Source organism: Sander lucioperca, chromosome 16 (genome assembly GCF_008315115.2).
Source record: "Sander lucioperca isolate FBNREF2018 chromosome 16, SLUC_FBN_1.2, whole genome shotgun sequence".
Classification (NCBI taxonomy): domain Eukaryota; kingdom Metazoa; phylum Chordata; class Actinopteri; order Perciformes; family Percidae; genus Sander; species Sander lucioperca.
The window spans coordinates 8200525-8220035 of NC_050188.1; the positions used below are offsets into that span (position 1 = coordinate 8200525).

The following is a 19511-nucleotide window of genomic DNA, read 5'->3' on the forward strand; positions in this document are numbered from 1 at the left end:
CTGGGCTGCTGCTTGATGACATGATGACTGACCTTGAGTCAATCACATGAGTCAAGATAGTCCTTGCAGTGCACTTGTGGAAGCAGCATCAAGGGATTGCTCTGAGGTGACACTTTCAGTGTAGCTTTCATTGTGTGGTACTGGATACAAATTGATAACAACTTCTGGTTCGATTTTCACAACATTATTGTGGCCATGTGTTTAATTTGAGCAGTGGAATTGAGAGTAAAAAAGTCCTCAAAGTCCGGATCTGAACACTGCAGACTGAAGTCGCAGGTGATATTTAATGTCTGCTTCACAGTCAAGTTTAGCTTCTCCATAGTTTCTGGTATTCCAGATGGAATAGTCAGCTTCTCTAGTATGTGACCAAAGATCACCCTGAGCATTGCTGATTCCAGGCTTCTCGTGAACCATTCGTACATATAACTACAAAAAGTAAACATCTACTCAGCTACTGGCCCCCCGGGACCAAGATTAGCTCTACCAAGATTAGCTCTACAATGAGAAGTAGGTTGTGAAGCTATTCCTCCGCTCATTTTCCAAGGAAAAGTCCTGCCAAGCATTCCTTTGTAGGCCCTGTGGTAAGGACTTGATCAGCACCTTAGCCCCAGGCCACTCCACATGCCATGCTTTGTCCCGGTCACATCCTATTCATTCAAGGACATTGGCAAGGTGGTCCCCACAATAGCTGGCTAGCTCTTGATGGTCAGCAGGCCACTCATGAGGATCCACCAGTTTTTCTGCGGCCAGCAATTATAATGTATCTGAGAATTGACCCTCTTAAAAAATTCTCTCTCCTGCTTCCTGTTTAAATATATACCCTTCAAACTTTGCTCTGCTCTACCTGAACCTCAACAGCTCCACAGATTGAAAAGTTCCATTCTGGGTTTCTGCTAGGAAGACCTCCAAGTTAAAGATATCTGTGAACAGCGGAGACAGCGGAGACAGCTGATCGCGCAGTGCTTCAGTGTGGAAGGCGAGACTGAATCTGGTCAGGCTGCTTTGCGGGGGTTTTTGTCTTTTGAACAGCCTGTTAACTTGTCTCTACTGGATGGAGAGGGTTGTTGTGGGGGACTCTGGAGTGGCCAGTGATGAACAGGCCCTGGAGGATTGGAGCTGGTGAATGGAGTCACTGCTTTGAGAACCAAAATTTCAGAAACAATTAATAGTTTTTTTAATATTCAATACTACTACCATTATTATCACCTTTCAATACAATGTATGTGTATTGTTTTTGTGTTGTGAGGGACGGCTGCTTGCGTATTATGAGGAGCGGCTGTGGCTCAGGTGGTAAGAGCGGTCGCCTACTGATTGAAGGTTGGTGGTTTGATTCCTGGCCCTGCAGACACTGAACTCCCGATACTGCGCCATTGGAGTGTAAATGTGCGTGAATGTTTTTCTGAGCAGGTAGCACCTTGTATGGCAGCCTCGGCCATCAGTGTGTGAATGGTTCCTATATTTATGTTAGAGTGCTTTGAGTAGTCGTTAAGACTAGAAAAGGTCTATATAAACAACAATTTGGTTGTTCATGATACATCTTTAGAAAAGCAGTATGTGTTTGTGCCTTTGCTACAGGTACATTCAGAACTCTCAGCCCTACCTTAACAACATGACTGCCGTGGGCTGCATGATGGCGCTGGCTGCTGTCTTCCCTCTGGGCATCGATGGCCTTCATGTCCACAGGAGGCAGTTCCCCGTCGTCTGCCAGGTACACTTTGAAAGTTGCTCCAAACACAATGAATTGATTTCAAACCTACTGGATATCAGTTTACTGAGGGAAGCAGGCCTGCAAATAAGGATTATCGTTATTGTCAATTAAAAACTGTCATTGTTCATACAATGTAAAAATCATCATATCAATCATATTTTGTTTATTGAGCACACAGCTGCAATATCCACAGCAGAGAACACCAAGGAGACATCTGTTGTTTGGTTTGTTAAAGGTGCCCTGCCACACGTATTTCATTACTTTGTGGTAATGTCTGAAGTTCTACCATAGACTGTTATTTTAATGGACAATGCATCCGGTTCGGCGAAGTGCTGCAAATGCGGAAGTGCCTTAAACCTGCATTCTATCTGGATTCCAGCAGAGTGCGACACGTACTGTTACAAAAGGAGGTCGGTTTCTGTAGAAGTCTATGAGAAAGTGACCCACTTCTCACTTGATTTATTACCTGAGTAAACATTTTCATAATGAGTTTATGGTCTCAATCCCTAGTCTTCTGCAACACAGAATGATGTTCATTTTTTTAATTATGGTCTCATTGATTGTAAAATCGGCGATAAAGCAGGGGGTGTTTTAGGGCGTGGCTATGATGTGATTGCCAGTGAAAGTGTGTAACGTAATGTAGAGTGTAAGCAGCTCCTCCCTCACTCCTCCCTTTCGTCTAAAATTGTCACATCCGCAACCAGGATGGCTGCGCCCGTAATGGCAAACTCGACGACGGATAGCAGATCTCCACAAACCAATAGGTGAAGTCACAAATATGCTGTCCATTAATATACAGTCTATGAGTTCTACCATGGACTCTGTAACATTTTTTGTGGAAAAAATGCCTTGGCTACCTTGTTTCAAGCCATTCTAGCATGGTATAGAAAGCCTGCAGGAAGACTCAGCTTGGTTTATGCCAGTTCTCATTAATATTCAACGAGCTAAGCTGCTTGACTGTGATTGGCTAACAGCTAGCCAATGAGAGCCTGGCTATCAGCATCCTTTACCCAGCGCAACTGGGCGAGCTCATGAATAGTTATGAGCTCAGGCAATACCACGTCAGACTGACCAGCTTTTGTAATTAGCCTGATTTCTCCACTTATTTCTTTTCAGTGGTTAGAGCTGACAGAGGAGGTAGCAGTTCATTTTCACATTCACAACATAACACAAATACATATGGACCTAACATATTTCAAAAAATACAAGTAAAAACGTTTTTGTGTGGCAGGGCACCTTTAAATGAGAAAAGGGAGCTCTGAAGGAACTTTAAAGCTTCTTTCTTCGTCTTTAAACAGATCAGTGAGTTTTAAAGGTGTATTTTGTCATCACATCATCACATACCCTTCACCATACCTAGAGATTGGCATGGTTTTATGTCAGTTAGCCTAATATACTAACCTAATACATTTAATACTTTACATTGTAGCAAAGTGTAATTTCTTCAGTGTTGTCCCATTAAAAGATATAATGAAATATTTACTAAAATGTGAGGGGTGTACTCACTTTTGTGAGATACTGTATATTATATATATATATATATATATATATATATATATATATATATATATATATTAGGGCTGTCAATCGATTAAAATTTTTTATCTAATTAATTACATACTCTGTGATTAATCGAAATTAATCGCATACATAATTAACGGTGCCTGAACCGATACTTTTTAAGAAAGTAAAAAAAGAAAAGAAAAAAAAAGGGTACTAAACAACAGTCGTTGACATTAAAGAATGGCTTGTTTATTGCTAAGGCCATATGGTCAAAATTAAATGATTTAATAATAATGTATAACAATAACAATAACTTATTTCACTAGTAAATTTCTGTTGAATGACAAAAACAACCACCGGATGGGAAATGGACATTTACAATAACTTAAAATGCACTACGAGGCTGTAGTTTACCAGTTTCATTGACGCACCGTCTGTGTTGTTTCTCCAACGGCAGCTGCAGATTGTTACATACCGGTGTTGAATCCTCTACAGTAAAACACAGTCAAACCTTACACCGTTTAGCGTTAGCTGTCAGCATTTTAACCGTGTTTAATCCAGCTACTAGCTAGCGGTAAGCTAACGTTAGCTGCTGTTGAGTATAGTGTTAACTAGCGTCACGTGCAGCGGTGTTTGTGTTGCCTATATCGTCTTCATAGCATCAGAGAGAAGCGCAGACATATCAGTGGCACCAGATTTCGGTAGCCAGGGTTGGCAGGAAGAACATTTTTACAAGTAAATGTTCCAATTAATGATCCAGGCAGAACATTCTCGTCTTCCTCCTTCATTTTACAGTCGAATGGTGGCTAGAACAGCTCCGGGTCAAACGTCAATATGGAATAGATTAATCTGCGTTATTTTTTTTAACGAGTTATTTTTTCTCAGATTAATTAATCGAAATTAACGCGTTATTTTGACAGCCCTAATATATATATATATATTGTATGTTGAGTTATTTTGAGGGGACAGCACATTTACACTGTTATACAAGCTGTACACTTAATACTTTACATTGTAGCAAAGTGTAATTTCTTCAGTGCTGTCCCATTAAGAGATATAATGAAATATTTACTAAAATGTGAGGGGTGTACTCACTTTTGTGAGATACTATATATATATATATATATATATATATATATATATATATATATATATATATATATATATATATATATACTGTATATATTTAAGGGGATAATACACATTAATGTCAAACAATGAAGCCTGATAATCAGAATTATTTGCCTTTTTTCACTTCATTCAAATTTATATTGTGTTAGCCCTAACATTTTTCATGACAATTTAAAAAATAAATGCTAATTTAAGAGTTGTTATCGCTGTAAGTCTACTCACAACAACCTGTACAGCTGTGTCCATCTCAACCCACAGATGTCACCATTTTGTGGCCATTTTTCTCTTGATACTTTCATGGATGTAGCTAAATAGCTAGCTAGGAACATGATGTCTATGGTTCAAGCTTGGAAGATGACGTCCCCATTCTTATTCCTGCCTACAAAGCTGTGGTTGGTCAATTGTTCCCCCACTCGGGACAAACAGCCATCACTGAGCACAATACATTCACATAAATGTGGTCTTGAAGTGAGAAATCAGGATTTTTACATTGTAACGGAAAGAAATAACACTTTTTACCATAAAATGCCTTTATATCAGGATTACCAGTTAACATTTCTTTTGGTAAACCAAAAGTCCAAATTAACATTTTATTACATAATAGTTATTATTGGTATTCTATTGGTGGATTTCCTTTTGTCACTATTATATAAGTGTGGATTGCTGGCTCCATACACATGAAAGTGTCATTCCCCTAGAAAGAAGATCAGAGCCTAAACAAATCCCTTTTAAATAGGGAGAAAATCTAAACCACAAAAATATTCTGTAGTTTTAAGTCTTCAAGCTCTTCTGTTTTCCCGTGTTGTCAGTTGTCTGATTCTTGTCTGCCACAGTAAAGGCAGAGATACAGTATCACTGCTGTATTATAGAGGTTATTTTCATTTCAAGGTCCTTTCTGAAAGGCTATTAAACTCAAACAGAGCTTAATGATGGAGAATGACTGAGGAGCTGATTTGATATCTTAATCAGTTTAATAATGAAATTAATTTCTTCTCTTCTCTGCTAGTTTCGCCTGTGGCTGCTTGGTCTGGGTTTCAGCCTCGCCTACGGGAGCATGTTCACCAAGATCTGGTGGGTCCATACTGTCTTCACCAAGAAGGATGAGAAGAAGGACAAGAGAAAGGTAAATGTGGAGACTGTTCTCCCCTGAAAAACGCTCACATAAGTTGTTAGTTGCAATTACGACTTTATTGTTCAAGTTTACAAACTCATCAACTGATTTGGACCAAAGTAAACAAACAATATGTGTAAAAAACCCTTAGACATCAATGCATGGGCAAATGGGGGTCGATGTTGAAAAAAAACAAAAGTACCCTTTAAGTATTTAAGGTTAGGGGAAAATCCTGTCTTATGGTTAAACAAAAACGCAACCATTTGTTGGATTGTGATGGGACACAAGCTCTAGAATCCTTCACCACCCCAACCGCCCTCTCTTTGTAATGCAGGTTACACTGCATGGTTGCGTTGGCACAAAAAAATTGCATTGGATATAAATAGTTCAAATTTGAACCATATGAACGCAATTTCCCAGAGATACTCAGCAGTCAGTTCCACTGTCAGAATGGTTTGACACATATTTTGCAAGTAACAAATATTGCAACCCCTTGCGATTTGGATATTGCACATATTGCGATTTCGATACAATTGCTATTAATTGTGCAGCCCTAATTTCATGCTGTTCTAATAGTGTTGGACCTGTTCCCAAAAAAATCTCTCTCTTTAAAGCTGAATACATAAAGGAACACCTTTATTTATTGACTGAGTGAGGGAGCTGTGCGTTGTGATCAGTATGGCCTCTTTGTCTCTTTCCTGTCATGGCCCAGTGCTTTAAGGGCAGATTGAATTGGCTACAGTCAGTGATGGATCATTGTTTTCACCTCCAGCTTAGGCTAGTCTATTTGTGGCCTCATAAATCCCTCCCTTACAAAACCAGAAAGAGAGGATTTGTGCCTTTTCCTGATCCCTTGCCATGCCCCCGCAGTGACCATCACGCCCCTCTGTTTCCCAGCAGCACCTGGAACCATGGAAACTCTATGCAACCGTTGGTGTTTTGCTCGGCATCGACATCCTGTCTCTCATGATCTGGCAGATTGTGGATCCTTTACATATCACAGTGGAGGTATGCTCATCCATTTATTTAGTTATTTATTCACAACTGTGCAAAGGAACATTTTAAATGAATCTTAAAATATAATGCATTCATGAGGGAGAACCTTATATCTACTACTGTAAAGTTGTTGGTGTGTCTAAATAATAATTACTGGTTGACTGGGGAAAAGTAATAAAGCAAGTAGAAGGGTGACAGTTATAGAAGCTTATAGCTGGCAATATTACAATAAAATAACTAATCAAAGTGATATCTCAATTTCCATTCTTGTGTGCATGTCAAAATCAATGTTGATTTTAATGTTTAAAATGCATATAACAGAAAAATGAAAATAAGAACTCGCCCTACTAACCCTAACAAGACAATGTGCAAGCTAAACATTTGAATTATTTTATTTTATTATTTCCAATTAAAGTTTCTTGAATGACAGGATTCTCTCAGGCCACTTTTGTGAGACACACACACACACACACACACACACACACACACACACACACACACGAGCATGTGAGTGGAGCCGAGCGCAAGCAAGTGGGGGGATTTTGGATGGAGCGCAGAGCTCGAGCGTCGCTTTATCCACACCAAAAGTTCAGAGCATGCCAGAGCCAGACCCAGAATGCATCTGTGTGATGAGCACCCACACTATTATCTGTCAGAAACCGGACAATGGTACTTTAAAAAAGTTAGCAATATGAACGGAATCTGAGCGTGAGGGAACAGCTTTGTGAGAAAGTAGTGGAATTCTCACCACTCCACCTCGCTCACATGCTCTGACTCTCTCTCTCACTCACACACACACACACACACACACACACACACACACACACACACACACACACACACACACACACACAGCAGCGAGAGAGAGAGGTCTTTGCAACTTTCTTTTTACAAATAAATTTTACCCAAAAAATATATGACATCCACTGTTTACTAGGGCTGGGTACTGAACTTTTGAACCATGCCCAGCCCTACATGCCCAGCCCTACTGTTCACAAATATATTATTTTTTTATAGCCCAGCTGCAAGTACTTGCACTTTGAGAAGCACTGATTTAGTCTAATGAAATCTTCAAATTTGAGAATCTGAAATCCAGGAAATATTTTGCATTTTTGCATAATAAATGACTGAATCAGTTATCAAATTTGTTGACAATTAGTTTTCTGTCGATTGCCTAATCAATTCAATTATTTTGACACATTTTCATTTTAACGGCAATTAAACATTTTCAGTCCTGAAATGAAAATGAAAACTGGATTTCTTTTTTTTTTTTTATTCTAATATTGTCGTACATGTGCTCTCAAATAGAAAATGAAATTTCACTTTGATGAAATGATTTCATTTTAAAATTGGCAGCTTCCATAAAAATAGACTGTCTAAATTGAAATAGATTTGATCTTATGTGTTTACTGTTGAAGTTGTAGTGTGCTGCTGTTCTTCAGCTTGTCACGTTTCTGTCAAGGGATTGACAAGGTTGGAACCAAATGCAGATTAGAATGAATTTATTGAACGAAAACGTGAAAAAAGTGTCCAGAGGTTGGCACACACTCAAATGATCCCAAAAGGCAAGCAGGCCAGGAAAACAGGAATGAGCAGGCACGACCATACAGCACAGAAAACAGAACAGAAACAGCACATAACAACAATGATCCGACAAGAGACAACGACAGAACAGGGACTAAATACACCAGGTAACGAGGACTAACAAGGGACAGGTGACACAACAGGTGGAACACATCAGGAAAACACAAGACAGGAAGTAAAACTAGACAAGACTAGGGAGGAAAACATAGACTTCAAAATAAAACAGGAAACACAAACTCACAATCGTGACACAGCTGTGTTTTCATGTTGTATGTATGAAAGCAGAAATTCACCAGAGAAGCCCCCAAAGGAGACCTGGATGTTCTGATTCAGCCTTTACTGGAACACTGCAGCTCAGAAAAGATGAACACCTGGCTGGGTGAGTAGAAATCAGTTTAATATAAAACATGATTTTGAAAATGTTAAATGTTCTTCTTACTTAGTACTAAGTTCTCACTAATTACTGTGAGAACGTACTCTACAGGGTATTTAAAGCAACATTATGCACAGTTGTTTAAAAAAAACAGCTTAATAATCATTTTGATCATACACAGACTTGTAATAGGGAGAATGGCACCTCTTTCATTCCCACGCCGACCTTTAGGGAGCGGTACGATCTCCCAGGAGAAGTGTGTAACAATTAACGGCACTAAGCCACACACCGCCAGCTAGCTAGAAAAAGCTAGCGTGGTATTCTCAGTTTGGACCGCATTTATGTTTTGTTTTGTTTTTAGATGAAAGTGGCTCAGTTTAAGCTGTATAACGGCAGCAACAGAAAGTTTGCTAATCATGCGGGGAGACTGGGCCATCCGGGATTAGACCCCCGGCACTAGGGTTTGCGCTGGCTGAAATGGAGTTGCTACAGTCGCTAACTGAAGGTCCATCTGCTGCGCTGCTGCCCGGAGAAGTAGCTGATAAACTGTAAATTCATTAAATTCAATTCAATTTTATTTATAGTGTCAAATCACGAGTGAGTTATGTGAGTCATGAGTTATCTCAGGACACTTTACAGATAGAGTAGGTCTAGACTAGGGTGACCAGAGTTCCCGGAACTAAAACCGGGACACTTTGCGCATGACCGTAGTGCTCGTGCACGCACGCGCTTTTTAACATGAACATATGCCAGCCCAGGTCAGACATGGACACAGACAGATTAGACACAACAGCACACATAGGCCTACTGCTCACAACATAATGGGGTATCTCAGTTAATATTCATGAATTGTCTTGGTATGTAGCCTTTCTACGAAATAATATCAAAAGAAAGCATTCTTTTGGAAAATGCACCCACTGAACTTGTGAAAAACTTTGTGAAAAGGTATTTTTCATTGCATGGCACTAAATGAATTATTTGGAACTGCTGCCACAGGCTTGAACTGAAGTTATGGTAACACTTTACGGTACAGGTACATGAATTATGAATTCAAGCATGAATTAATTCATGATTTGTGCATTACTTCATTCCTTTATATCTTATGAATCATCAGGAATTGACATGAGTTCATAGCCTCTCATTCATGACCTCATGCATGAACAACACATCAACTAAAGAATTAGGTAAGGTGAGTACATCATGATGCTCAAGTTGTGTTCAAATCAGAATTTGCGCAGTGATGACCACGTTTTTTTTGCAGAAAAATAAATAATCATGATCATGCTTAATAAATCATAATTCATAATGATGTGCCCATGTACCTAATGCTTTAGTTGTGTTGTTCATGATGAGGTCAAGAATGACAGACTATGAACAGTCAATTCCTGATGATTCATGGGATATTAAGGAATGCAGTAAACACATATGTAATTACATAATGCATAATAATACATAGCCTACATCAATTAATTAATTCACGCGTAAAGTGTTACCAGTGTTATTCTAACCAACAACACACACACACACACACACACACACACACAAATGTAATCTCATTTGATAGAGCAGATAGCTTCCCTACTGGAAACAGTCATTCCGTATATTTGTTAGAGGAGTGAATTTGCTCAAGAATCAGTTTGTTGGCTGAAAGCTTACTGTGAAATTGCGCACAGGTGTCAGCAAAATTGGCCCGTGTGACGAGTAGCGCTTTTAAGGTGGGAATGGTCATACGGTTCCTCTCGTCAGTCCATGTGTTGTTCATGAGTGAAAAGATCCGCTCAACAGGAGCATTTGTGCCCGGTAGACACATGGCGAACTGACAAAGGAGACCTACATTTTTGAACGGAATCTCCCTGCTTTTGAAATACATTTCCACGGGACATTCTAAAACGCTTAACTCGAAAAAGCTTAACGTGGTTTAATGTACCTAAACAACGATCAGTGATCACCAAATTTCTCATGGCCATATCATCTCATGAACACTTGAGACTGTCAAAAAAACTAAACTGAAATCCAACGATTATAGAAGTTATCACACATTAACATTTTCTTCTTCATTGCTGGCGCCTATGGCGAGGAAAAAGCTTAAGGTGGTTTAATGTACCTAAACAATGATCAATGATTACCAAATGTCTCTCTCATATTGCTCCTCATAACCACTGAAAACTGTCAAAAAAAAGAACCCAAAGTCCAATTATTATGGACGATGTCTGACATTAAGCGTTTCTGCTTCACATTTTCAGCAGGGCAGCGGAGCGGCTGTGGGTTGACTCTCCACGGTTCTCATGGGCTTTATTTAAGTCCTAACATGAAAAAGCTTAACGTGGTTTAATGTACCTATACAACGATCAGTGATCACCAAATTTCTCTCTGATATTGCTCCTCATAACCACTGAAAACTGTCAAAAAAATCTAACCCAAAGTCCTATTATTATGGACGTTATCTGACATTAAGCGTTTCTGCTTCATTAAGGAAAAAGCTTAACGTGGTTTAATGTACCTAAACAACGATCAATGATCACCAAATTTCTCTCTCATATTGCTTCTCATAACCAGAGCAATATGAGAGAGAAATTTGGTGATCATTGATCGTTGTTTAGGTACATTAAACCACATTAAGCTTTTTCACGTTTATAATGTCCCCATTTCCACCCAGCACTCATCCGCTGACTTTCCAGTGGACCTGGAGGGACTGGTTAAAACAAGACAGATAAGAAGAGGCATTGCAACAATGTTTACAAATATAGCCTACATTGTAACGCTGGCTGCACAGATTATGCAGACTGCTACGATTGACTGACACACACATGCATTGTTAAAATCATACGTTGGACGCTTTATTAGTCTTTCTACATGGGTTTAGTTAATGATCGGGCTATAATAAGACCACGTCGGCTATGTAATCGCTGACAACCGGGACAATGTCATAGTGGTTGGTGTAAACCGGGACATTTTAGCGTCCCGACAGGCTTTTGTCGGGACTCGGGACACGCAATTCAAAATCGGGACTGTCCTGGTCAAATCGGGACGTCTGGTGACCCTAGTTAGACCACACTCTATAATTTACAGAGACCCAACAATTTCACTTCCCCCCAAGAGTCAGCATTTGGGTCAGTGGCGAGGAAAAACGTCCTTTTTACACGCAGAAACCTCGAACAAATCCAGACCCTTGGTGGGCCGCCATCTGCCGCTGCCGGTTGGGACACAGAGACACTGATACAGATGTACAGAAATATGATTCATAACAATGATAGCAGTTGGCATTTGTAGTAACAGTAAAGATAATATAACTATGACTTTATTGTTTGACTATATGAATTAAGTGCTACATATCGCTATTTTTCCAAACTACTGTAGCTGTATATTTTGCGGGACCAGCGTGAGTATGGTTTCAATGAGAAGTGTATGGACTTCATGGCAGAGAGGACGTTGACAGAGGAAGCAAAGAAGAGAAAGGGAGAGTGACTGGGCAAGAAGCTGGACAAGAGCAAACCATCTCCAACAGCAAACACTGTTCACAAACTGCTACAAAACAGCTCTATTGTAGTCCAGCCTTTACTTCCGTGACAAACGTGCGTCACTTTGTAACACACGTTATAATGCTCGCCTAGCTGCTAGCGTGGCACACCCTCCTACTCTGCTTCTGACTGGCTAGTAGTCCTTACCTAGGTACTGCGCATGTGCGACTCCCAACAAAGATGGAACAGAAGTGAGATGCCTCACTCTGTAGCTAAAACAGAGAGCTCAACACACAGGGTGAAAAGAGGAGCTGCAGCAATGTGCAGTACAACAAAAATATGTTTTTTGAAAATTTAACAACACAAACCTATTCTGGTACAACCTCTAAATACAATTATGAACCTGAAAATGAGCATAATAAGGGGTGTAAATCACACATTATTACAATATTATATCAATTCTTAGGACAACAATACTTAAAATTTACTGATATCACAATCTGCCATGATACGAGTTTGATTTGATTCAATTCAGGGGCCTGCGATCGATAATAAATAATAATTTATTTTATTAACTTAAAATATGATTTGACAATTTAATTACTAAGCTCTTCTGGATCCAGATGGATGTATCGTTACACCCCTACTGTCCATGAGGTGGGACAGTGTAAATGGACTGTTTTTATATAACGCTTTTCTAGTCTTAACGACTAATCAAAGCGCTTTTACATAGTACAGGAACCATTCACCATTCACACACATTCACACACTGTGTCCGAGGCTGCCGTACAAGGTGCCACCTGCTCATCAGATAAACACTCACACACATTTACACTCCAATGGCGCAGCATCTGGGGCAACTCGGGGTTCAGTGTCTTGCCCAAGGACACTTCGACATGGGACTGCAGGGCCAGGGATCGAACTGTCAACCTTCCAATTGGTAGGCGACCGCTCTACCACTGAGCCACAGCCGTGTTGTGCTACTCCTAAACTGTAGGGGCACCGAATGGCTAAAAATACCGATTCTTGCATAGTACTGTGTGAAATGAGTAGCTGTACGCGAAATTACAAATCCCACTATGGCCACGCCAAGACCCACCCTCCGAAGCAACTCGATTGGTTGGGGTTAGGCATTTGACCTCGAGTGGTTAAGGTTAGGATAGCCGATTGGTCAGGAGATAGGATCTGTAGAAATGGGGTTACGTTACCTTGCGTAAGCATGGACACCTGGCCAATAAATGCTATTGAAGGGCGGGTCTTGGCGTGGCCATAGTGGGATTCGTAATTTCGCTAGCTGTACAAACAGTTCCATGATTGATTGAGCCATGTTGTCTCCTCTCTGCAGGTGTTGTGTATGGTTATAAAGGTTTGCTGCTGCTGCTCGGCATCTTCCTGGCCTATGAAACCAAGTCCATCTCCACAGAGAAGATCAATGACCACCGAGCCGTGGGCATGGCCATCTATAATGTTGCTGTGAGTTCACTTTGTTGTATATGTGTGTGTACTGCATGTGCCAAAGCCATTTTTTAAAAGTTGGAACGTCACCTTATCTCCCGCTCTAATTTCACTCCAGTGCCGCTCGCATGCCTGAGGCTTGTGTTACTTTACTGCATATCATCGGGTGGACTTTTTGCTGCTGGAGCTCCGGACACTGGGGGAATGGATGTAGTGCGGGCACCGACACAAGTTTTATTTTTATTTTTTATTTTTTTGCGAGCAGTCAGCAATTTGAGTGGAGGGGGGGTGAATCTGAGTTGAGCGCAGAGCGAAGTTGTGCAGAGCAGCTTTGAGTGGAAGAGCGTAGGAAGAAACAGCTTTGTGAGCAAAGAGCAGAAACTTCTCTCTGCTCAACTCCGCTCACATGCTCTGGTTCATGCAGAACATTTGGAAACACCTCTGTGTTTTGGGCCTTCCACAATTGGAATCTTTGTTTCTGTACTTCGTAAAATCAATCCTAAAACCATTCTGGTAACCAAGGGATGGAGTATTAGGATTATTTCTTTGCTTGGTTTTAGCAGGCGACAACATCCCTTATAAGCTGGAGGCTATTTAGTATTTTTATTTATTTATATATATTAAAAGGGTATGGTTTTATTAATAAAATTCTCACAAGAGTTCTCACAAGAGAAAGAATTTAAAGAGTGATCAAAATCAATGATGCAGAGGCTGAGATATCTTGACTTTTACTCCCTAGTATGGGTCAAATTACAACTCCCCAAGAGGTTTTACGTGTAAAATCAATAGATTCAATAGATAGGCACTTTAAAAGAACACTGCACTTCACTGAAATTGATCTCGTTTAGGCAGGGCGACCTTCAGTGAGAAAAGATTGAATGCAAGTTTGAAATTATTTTGCAGATAACGCTCGACTTTTCTCCGAACACTGTTTTGGGAGATGCTTAGAAACCCCGCAGTGTACGCATCATGGAGAGCATTTAAGCACCATACAATATTCTTTTATTTATACCATGACCTTCATTGTTCTCTGAGAATTACTGCAGGAGGATTAACAGAGCAGCATTCATCCACCACTACTACCACAGGACATACATTCATGCACCACTCTCAATCTCAGAATGAATCTGGAAACAAAATGTTCCTGTGGACTGAGTTCTATGCCTGGGCAGCCTGTGACCTCGCTCTCTCACTCTCTCTCTCTCTCTCTCTCTCTCTCTCTCTCTAGATATATATGCTCAGCATATGAAAAGGCTGATTAGTGTGTGTGTGTGTGTGTGTGTGTGTGTGTGTTTGCGTGTGTGTGTGTGTGTGTGTGTGTGTGTGTGTGTGTGTGTGTGTGTGTGTTTGCAGCTGTAGCTGCTGGCAGCCAGACTAATGTGTTTGTCAGTAGCGTGCCTCTCTGCAGGCTCTGTGTTAGTGTGCAGATTTGCTCTTTCACTTCCAATCCTCCTTTCCTTTTCACACTCCGCTGATGAAGCTCTGCCGTCCTTGGTGGCGAGGCTCACCTCCAGCCTAATTTGTGGGCTTAAAGGAGGCTGGAGCCGGCTGGTAGGCTCTGCAGGCCGGGATGTGTGCACTAAATGATGACAGCACCACATGCACGAGGCTCCGCAGCATGTCCAGAAAACACAGAGAGCTGAACTGACAGGGCTGTGATGTGTCCTTATCATCAGGAATAAAGTCGCATGTCAAAATTCCTCACAGATACATATTCCACATTAGACCTCTGTATGTTCCGTATACACACACATTTTGATAATCGTCTGAGTCTATTTGATAATCGTCTGAGTCTATTTTCAGGAAAACAATGTTTAATGCCAAATATAACCTAGTGCCAGCTTCTCAAAGGTAAATATGTTCTGCTTTTCTTTATGTTATAAATATTATTTTACTTAATATCCGTGTATCATGTTACTGTGCCCTGCACTCTTGTAGTCTGAATGGTGAGCAACAACTAATACTTGAAAACTCTAAATTAGGGCTTTCAGCGTTAACGTGTTAATCGCGATGCGATAAAGGGCCGACGCAATGCGATTCATTTTTTTTAATCGCATTAATCACATGCCGGCATTTATTAATTTATTTGACATTTATTTTTTGCTTTGCGTCGTGCCTAACAGGCTACTATTTTGACCATTTGCAGCACCATTACTTATCATCAAGCTGCCACTTCCTCCTAACACATCCTGCTGCTGCAGGCTGCAGGCATGATGGAGAAAGACAGCAGCAATGAAATCCTGAATGGCGCTTTTTATTTTCTAAAACTCCCAGACGGCTCGTAGACAAGTCGAAAGCCATATGCACATTGTGTAAAGCCGAATTAAAATATCACCGAAGCACGTCAAGCTTGAGCTACCACCTACGGAGCTAAGCATAGTAGTACAGTTAACGTGATGCTAGACCACCGGCCCTCGGGGGGCGGGGGAGAGGAGAGATGAATGTTCGGAAATAAGAGGTTGCTGTGCCCCGCCGTACAGGTTAGTTTGACCAGCGGGCATTAGCGGTGGCCGGAGCGGGCAGCAGCGGTGGCCGTAACGGGCAGCAGCGGTGGCTGTAACGGGCAGCAGCGGTGGCCGGAGCAAGCAGCAGCACCGGACGTAGCGGGAAGCGGCCGGAACGGGCGATCACGGGGGGACATCCTCAGCGGTGAAACGCGAACGGGGGCTGGAGTATAACCTAGCTAGGTGGAAAGCTAACGCTAGCCGGCCACCTGTTCCATCAATCCTGCTTGCAAGTGTCCGCTCATTAGACAAAAACTGGACTACATCCAACTTCAACGAAACTCCCAACCATAGACTGTATATATTAATGGACAGAGCATGTGTGACGTCACCCATTGGTTTGTGGAGATCAGTTATCCGTCGTCGAGTTTGCGTTTATGGGCGCAGCCATCCTGGTTGCGGATGTGACGTTTTTAGACGAGAGGGCGGAGTGAGGGAGGAGCCATAGACTATTGGGCGGTGTCTGACTGTTTTTTTTTTTTGGAGTTGGCAACGCTGCTGACACTCTACGTTACCTTACACACGTTCACTGGCAATCTGGACGCAACTGCTGCTGAAAGCTAGCATACATAATTCGAGGTAAGATATAGCTTCGCTAGGTTTTAAATATATCTTTGTCCAATAGTTATATTACATATAAGATGAGTCACATTGTAAAGTAAATGTATCTGAAGTTACCATGTAAATTGTCTGTAACGTTAGCTAGCCACTGGTAAAACATGCTAACGTTAATTTTCTGCAAATCGAAGTTTACGTTGTCCTAATTTAAACGTAGTGTCAGCGAAATGCAAAACGGGGATTGTTAATGCTCATAATCAATAATCATTATCTAACACTAAGTATTAGCAGATGTATAACAAAGTTTCTTAGAACGTTTGGTTAACTGTAACAACCATAATGCACTGATAATGTCTTGCTACTGTTTGCTCCATCAGTCTATGGTTGGCACAATTAGCCTTTACATGCTTTTAAGAGCTAACGTTAGCAGAAATAAGCTCATTTAACTAAATTAAAGTTACACTAAAGAACAATAGACTGTTGTTGATTCATCTGTATTCTCCCCCGATAATTAATGAAGTACAGTTACATGCTAGTGTGCATATATATTTAACTATGAGGGGCTCAAATGGAAATTGATGACTCTTTTTTTCACAAATAGGAGTGTGGAGAGCCACGATGGCATGTGCACCCACCTAATGCCTCAGAAGTAAGTCCATTTTCTCTGGCATCACCCAGAGATGCAGGTGGAGGGCTGTTAACAATCCGGGGAAGATCGACAAGGCTCGCAGGGTTTTTTTTCTTTTTCCACTGTGCATTACAGACAACCAACAGACTGTCACACTATGCTCACTTTAATTGTAAAGGCAGCTTCTATTTCTTTACCCAGGTATTTGGACTTGACTGAACAGAGTGCTGCACAAGTGTTTTAAGCTGTATATGTTAAGCTATATTTTTATATTGTGGTTTGTAATGTCAACCATTTCTACTGTAATTAACAATGTGACACTAGTGATTCAACTACCCTTTTTTTTCATATGCAGACATGTCTTACCTTGACCCACAGCAGTGTTTTGTGTGTGGAATGTACACTGGATTGTAAAAGGTGAACTACATTATTTAATTCATCAATTTAACCCCTAACCCTAACATAATCTTAAAAATATTGCCAGTGTTGTTTGTGGTTTATGTAGTTTTTGTAGTTAATGCCCATTTCAATGTGAAATAAAGGTCTTTCTAAAGCTACATTTGTTTTTCTGAAGCAACTATAGGAACATACACAATATTGTAGTCATACAAGAAGACATTGGTAATTTGATAGAATTTGTAATTGATTAAAAGTGTCTATTTTGGCTTTAATCAACAAAAATATGATTTCTCAAATGTTACCATACTTGAATGTTGACAAAGAAGGATCAGGGAAATGTAGTTTGTGCTTTTCTTGTGTGTCTTTATGTACAATTTTAATCACCATGAAAACACTTCACCAAAATCCTTTTAGATTAATTTATAGACATATTTATTTTGACATACATAGTCAAGTGTTTAGTAGGTAATTGAAAATGCACTAGGTGCTGTTTAATCTGTGTAAGGTTATTGCAAATTCATTATAACAAAAGTATTAACACAAATTGTTGGTTGATTGTGGTAGATGAGAGGCAGCTGGAACCCAGACTCCCACCCTCTAGACTCCACTCCTGCAATAAGAGACAGACAGAGAGAGGAGAGACAGACAGAGGGAGGGAGGAGAGACAGACAGAGGGAGGGAGGAGAGACAGACAGAGAGAGGGAGGGAGGAGAGACAGAGAAGCTACCTAGGAGCAGCAGGCCTAACAGTAACACAAGAGGACACATCTATTACAGGACTCACATTTTAAACCTCTAAATACCAATGACTGCTAAAGTGCTAAAAGTTGGTCTGTCCTTTCAGCAGAAGAAGCTGAACCGAAAATGATTTTCTGGCATCATTATAATCAGAACACATTTGAGAACTTTGGATGTGGTCAATGCAATCTGTTTTCCACAACAAGATGAATGGCACCAAATACGCTGCTCTATACACCAGGTCTTCCCTCTGGCTCTGGTCATTCAGTTTTCAGTGTGGATACCTTTGTAAAGACAAACATGTAGTTAAGAGATGGTAGATCACAATGAATTATATTAATATATGAGCTTGTACAAGGCATGCTTCAGTTGAAGACATGCAGTATTAAGTAAACATACTCCTACATGTCAAATTTATCTTAGACAATGTGTATTGTACGCAACACTTACATTACTTAGATTTTAGTAATAAACAGAATTTGTAAATATAGATTGTAACATGTATGTGACTCATCTTAAAACAGACTAAATGTGCTGACAGAAGGTCTTCAAATAGATTAGCAGACACAACTACAGTAAGTGGAAGAAAGACCTCAGTGTAACAGCATCAACAACAGTGGTTAGTAACTCCTGCAACAGCATGCTTGTTAGGTACATTAACAGTCTGAAATAATGTATTTAGAATTTTGAGAAAAGAATATTGAACCTGGTGCTTTATACAATACATTTGGCTGCAGAACTGAAGATTTTTCAAGATAGAACACTTATGTAACTTTACAATAATATATATATTTTTTCATGTGCGACATTTTATTGCAAAAACGGATATTCTGGCCTACTGCCCCGTCCGTCGACGCGCTCCAGCGCGGCTTTGTCCGAGGTGAGGGTGACGGTGATGCTGTGTGGGTGTCTGTGCCTGTCCTTCGGGCGCCTCCGGGTAACGTTGCCCAACTCTCGGGCGGGGTACATATATTTCAGTATATTCAAGTAAAAGCATCTCCGCTTGTCCCGTGCGAATGCCCCACACAAAACTCAGATGTGAGGGGGTACTTTCTAAATCACACGCGGTCCCAAAATGATTCTAATCCCGTACGAATAGGATTTATATGAATTTGCACTATAACGTTAGCTATATCAGGCTTTGACTTTAAGCTAACATTACCATTACATGCGCATCGATTAGCAATAACATCACATATGGTTAAAAACAGATTACCGGAGAGACCGTTGTGCATACCTACTGTATACGACTGTAACGTTAAATATATTAATTTTAATCCGCTTATACGGTCTGGTCTGCATAACGTTATTAGTTAGCCCGCTAGCTTGGTTAGCAAGGTGCAATCTAGCTAGCTAACTGATATTC

At 40.5% G+C, this 19511-nt stretch overlaps 1 protein-coding gene across 3 annotated transcripts in view; it reads left to right on the forward strand.

Moving 5' to 3' along the window:
• gabbr1b (gamma-aminobutyric acid (GABA) B receptor, 1b) overlaps nt 1-19511 on the forward strand; it is a 275139-nt gene that overhangs the window by 236067 nt on the left and 19561 nt on the right. The window contains exons 17-21 of one of the 3 annotated variants that reach the window (XM_035992923.1): nt 1576-1708; nt 5349-5465; nt 6351-6461; nt 8316-8412; nt 13210-13337. In XM_035992923.1, coding sequence (XP_035848816.1) covers nt 1576-1708; nt 5349-5465; nt 6351-6461; nt 8316-8412; nt 13210-13337 — 586 coding nt within the window. The remainder of the gene's footprint in view (nt 1-1575; nt 1709-5348; nt 5466-6350; nt 6462-8315; nt 8413-13209; nt 13338-19511) is intronic. The other 2 variants (XM_031278814.2, XM_031278815.2) reach the window with 2 other exon arrangements.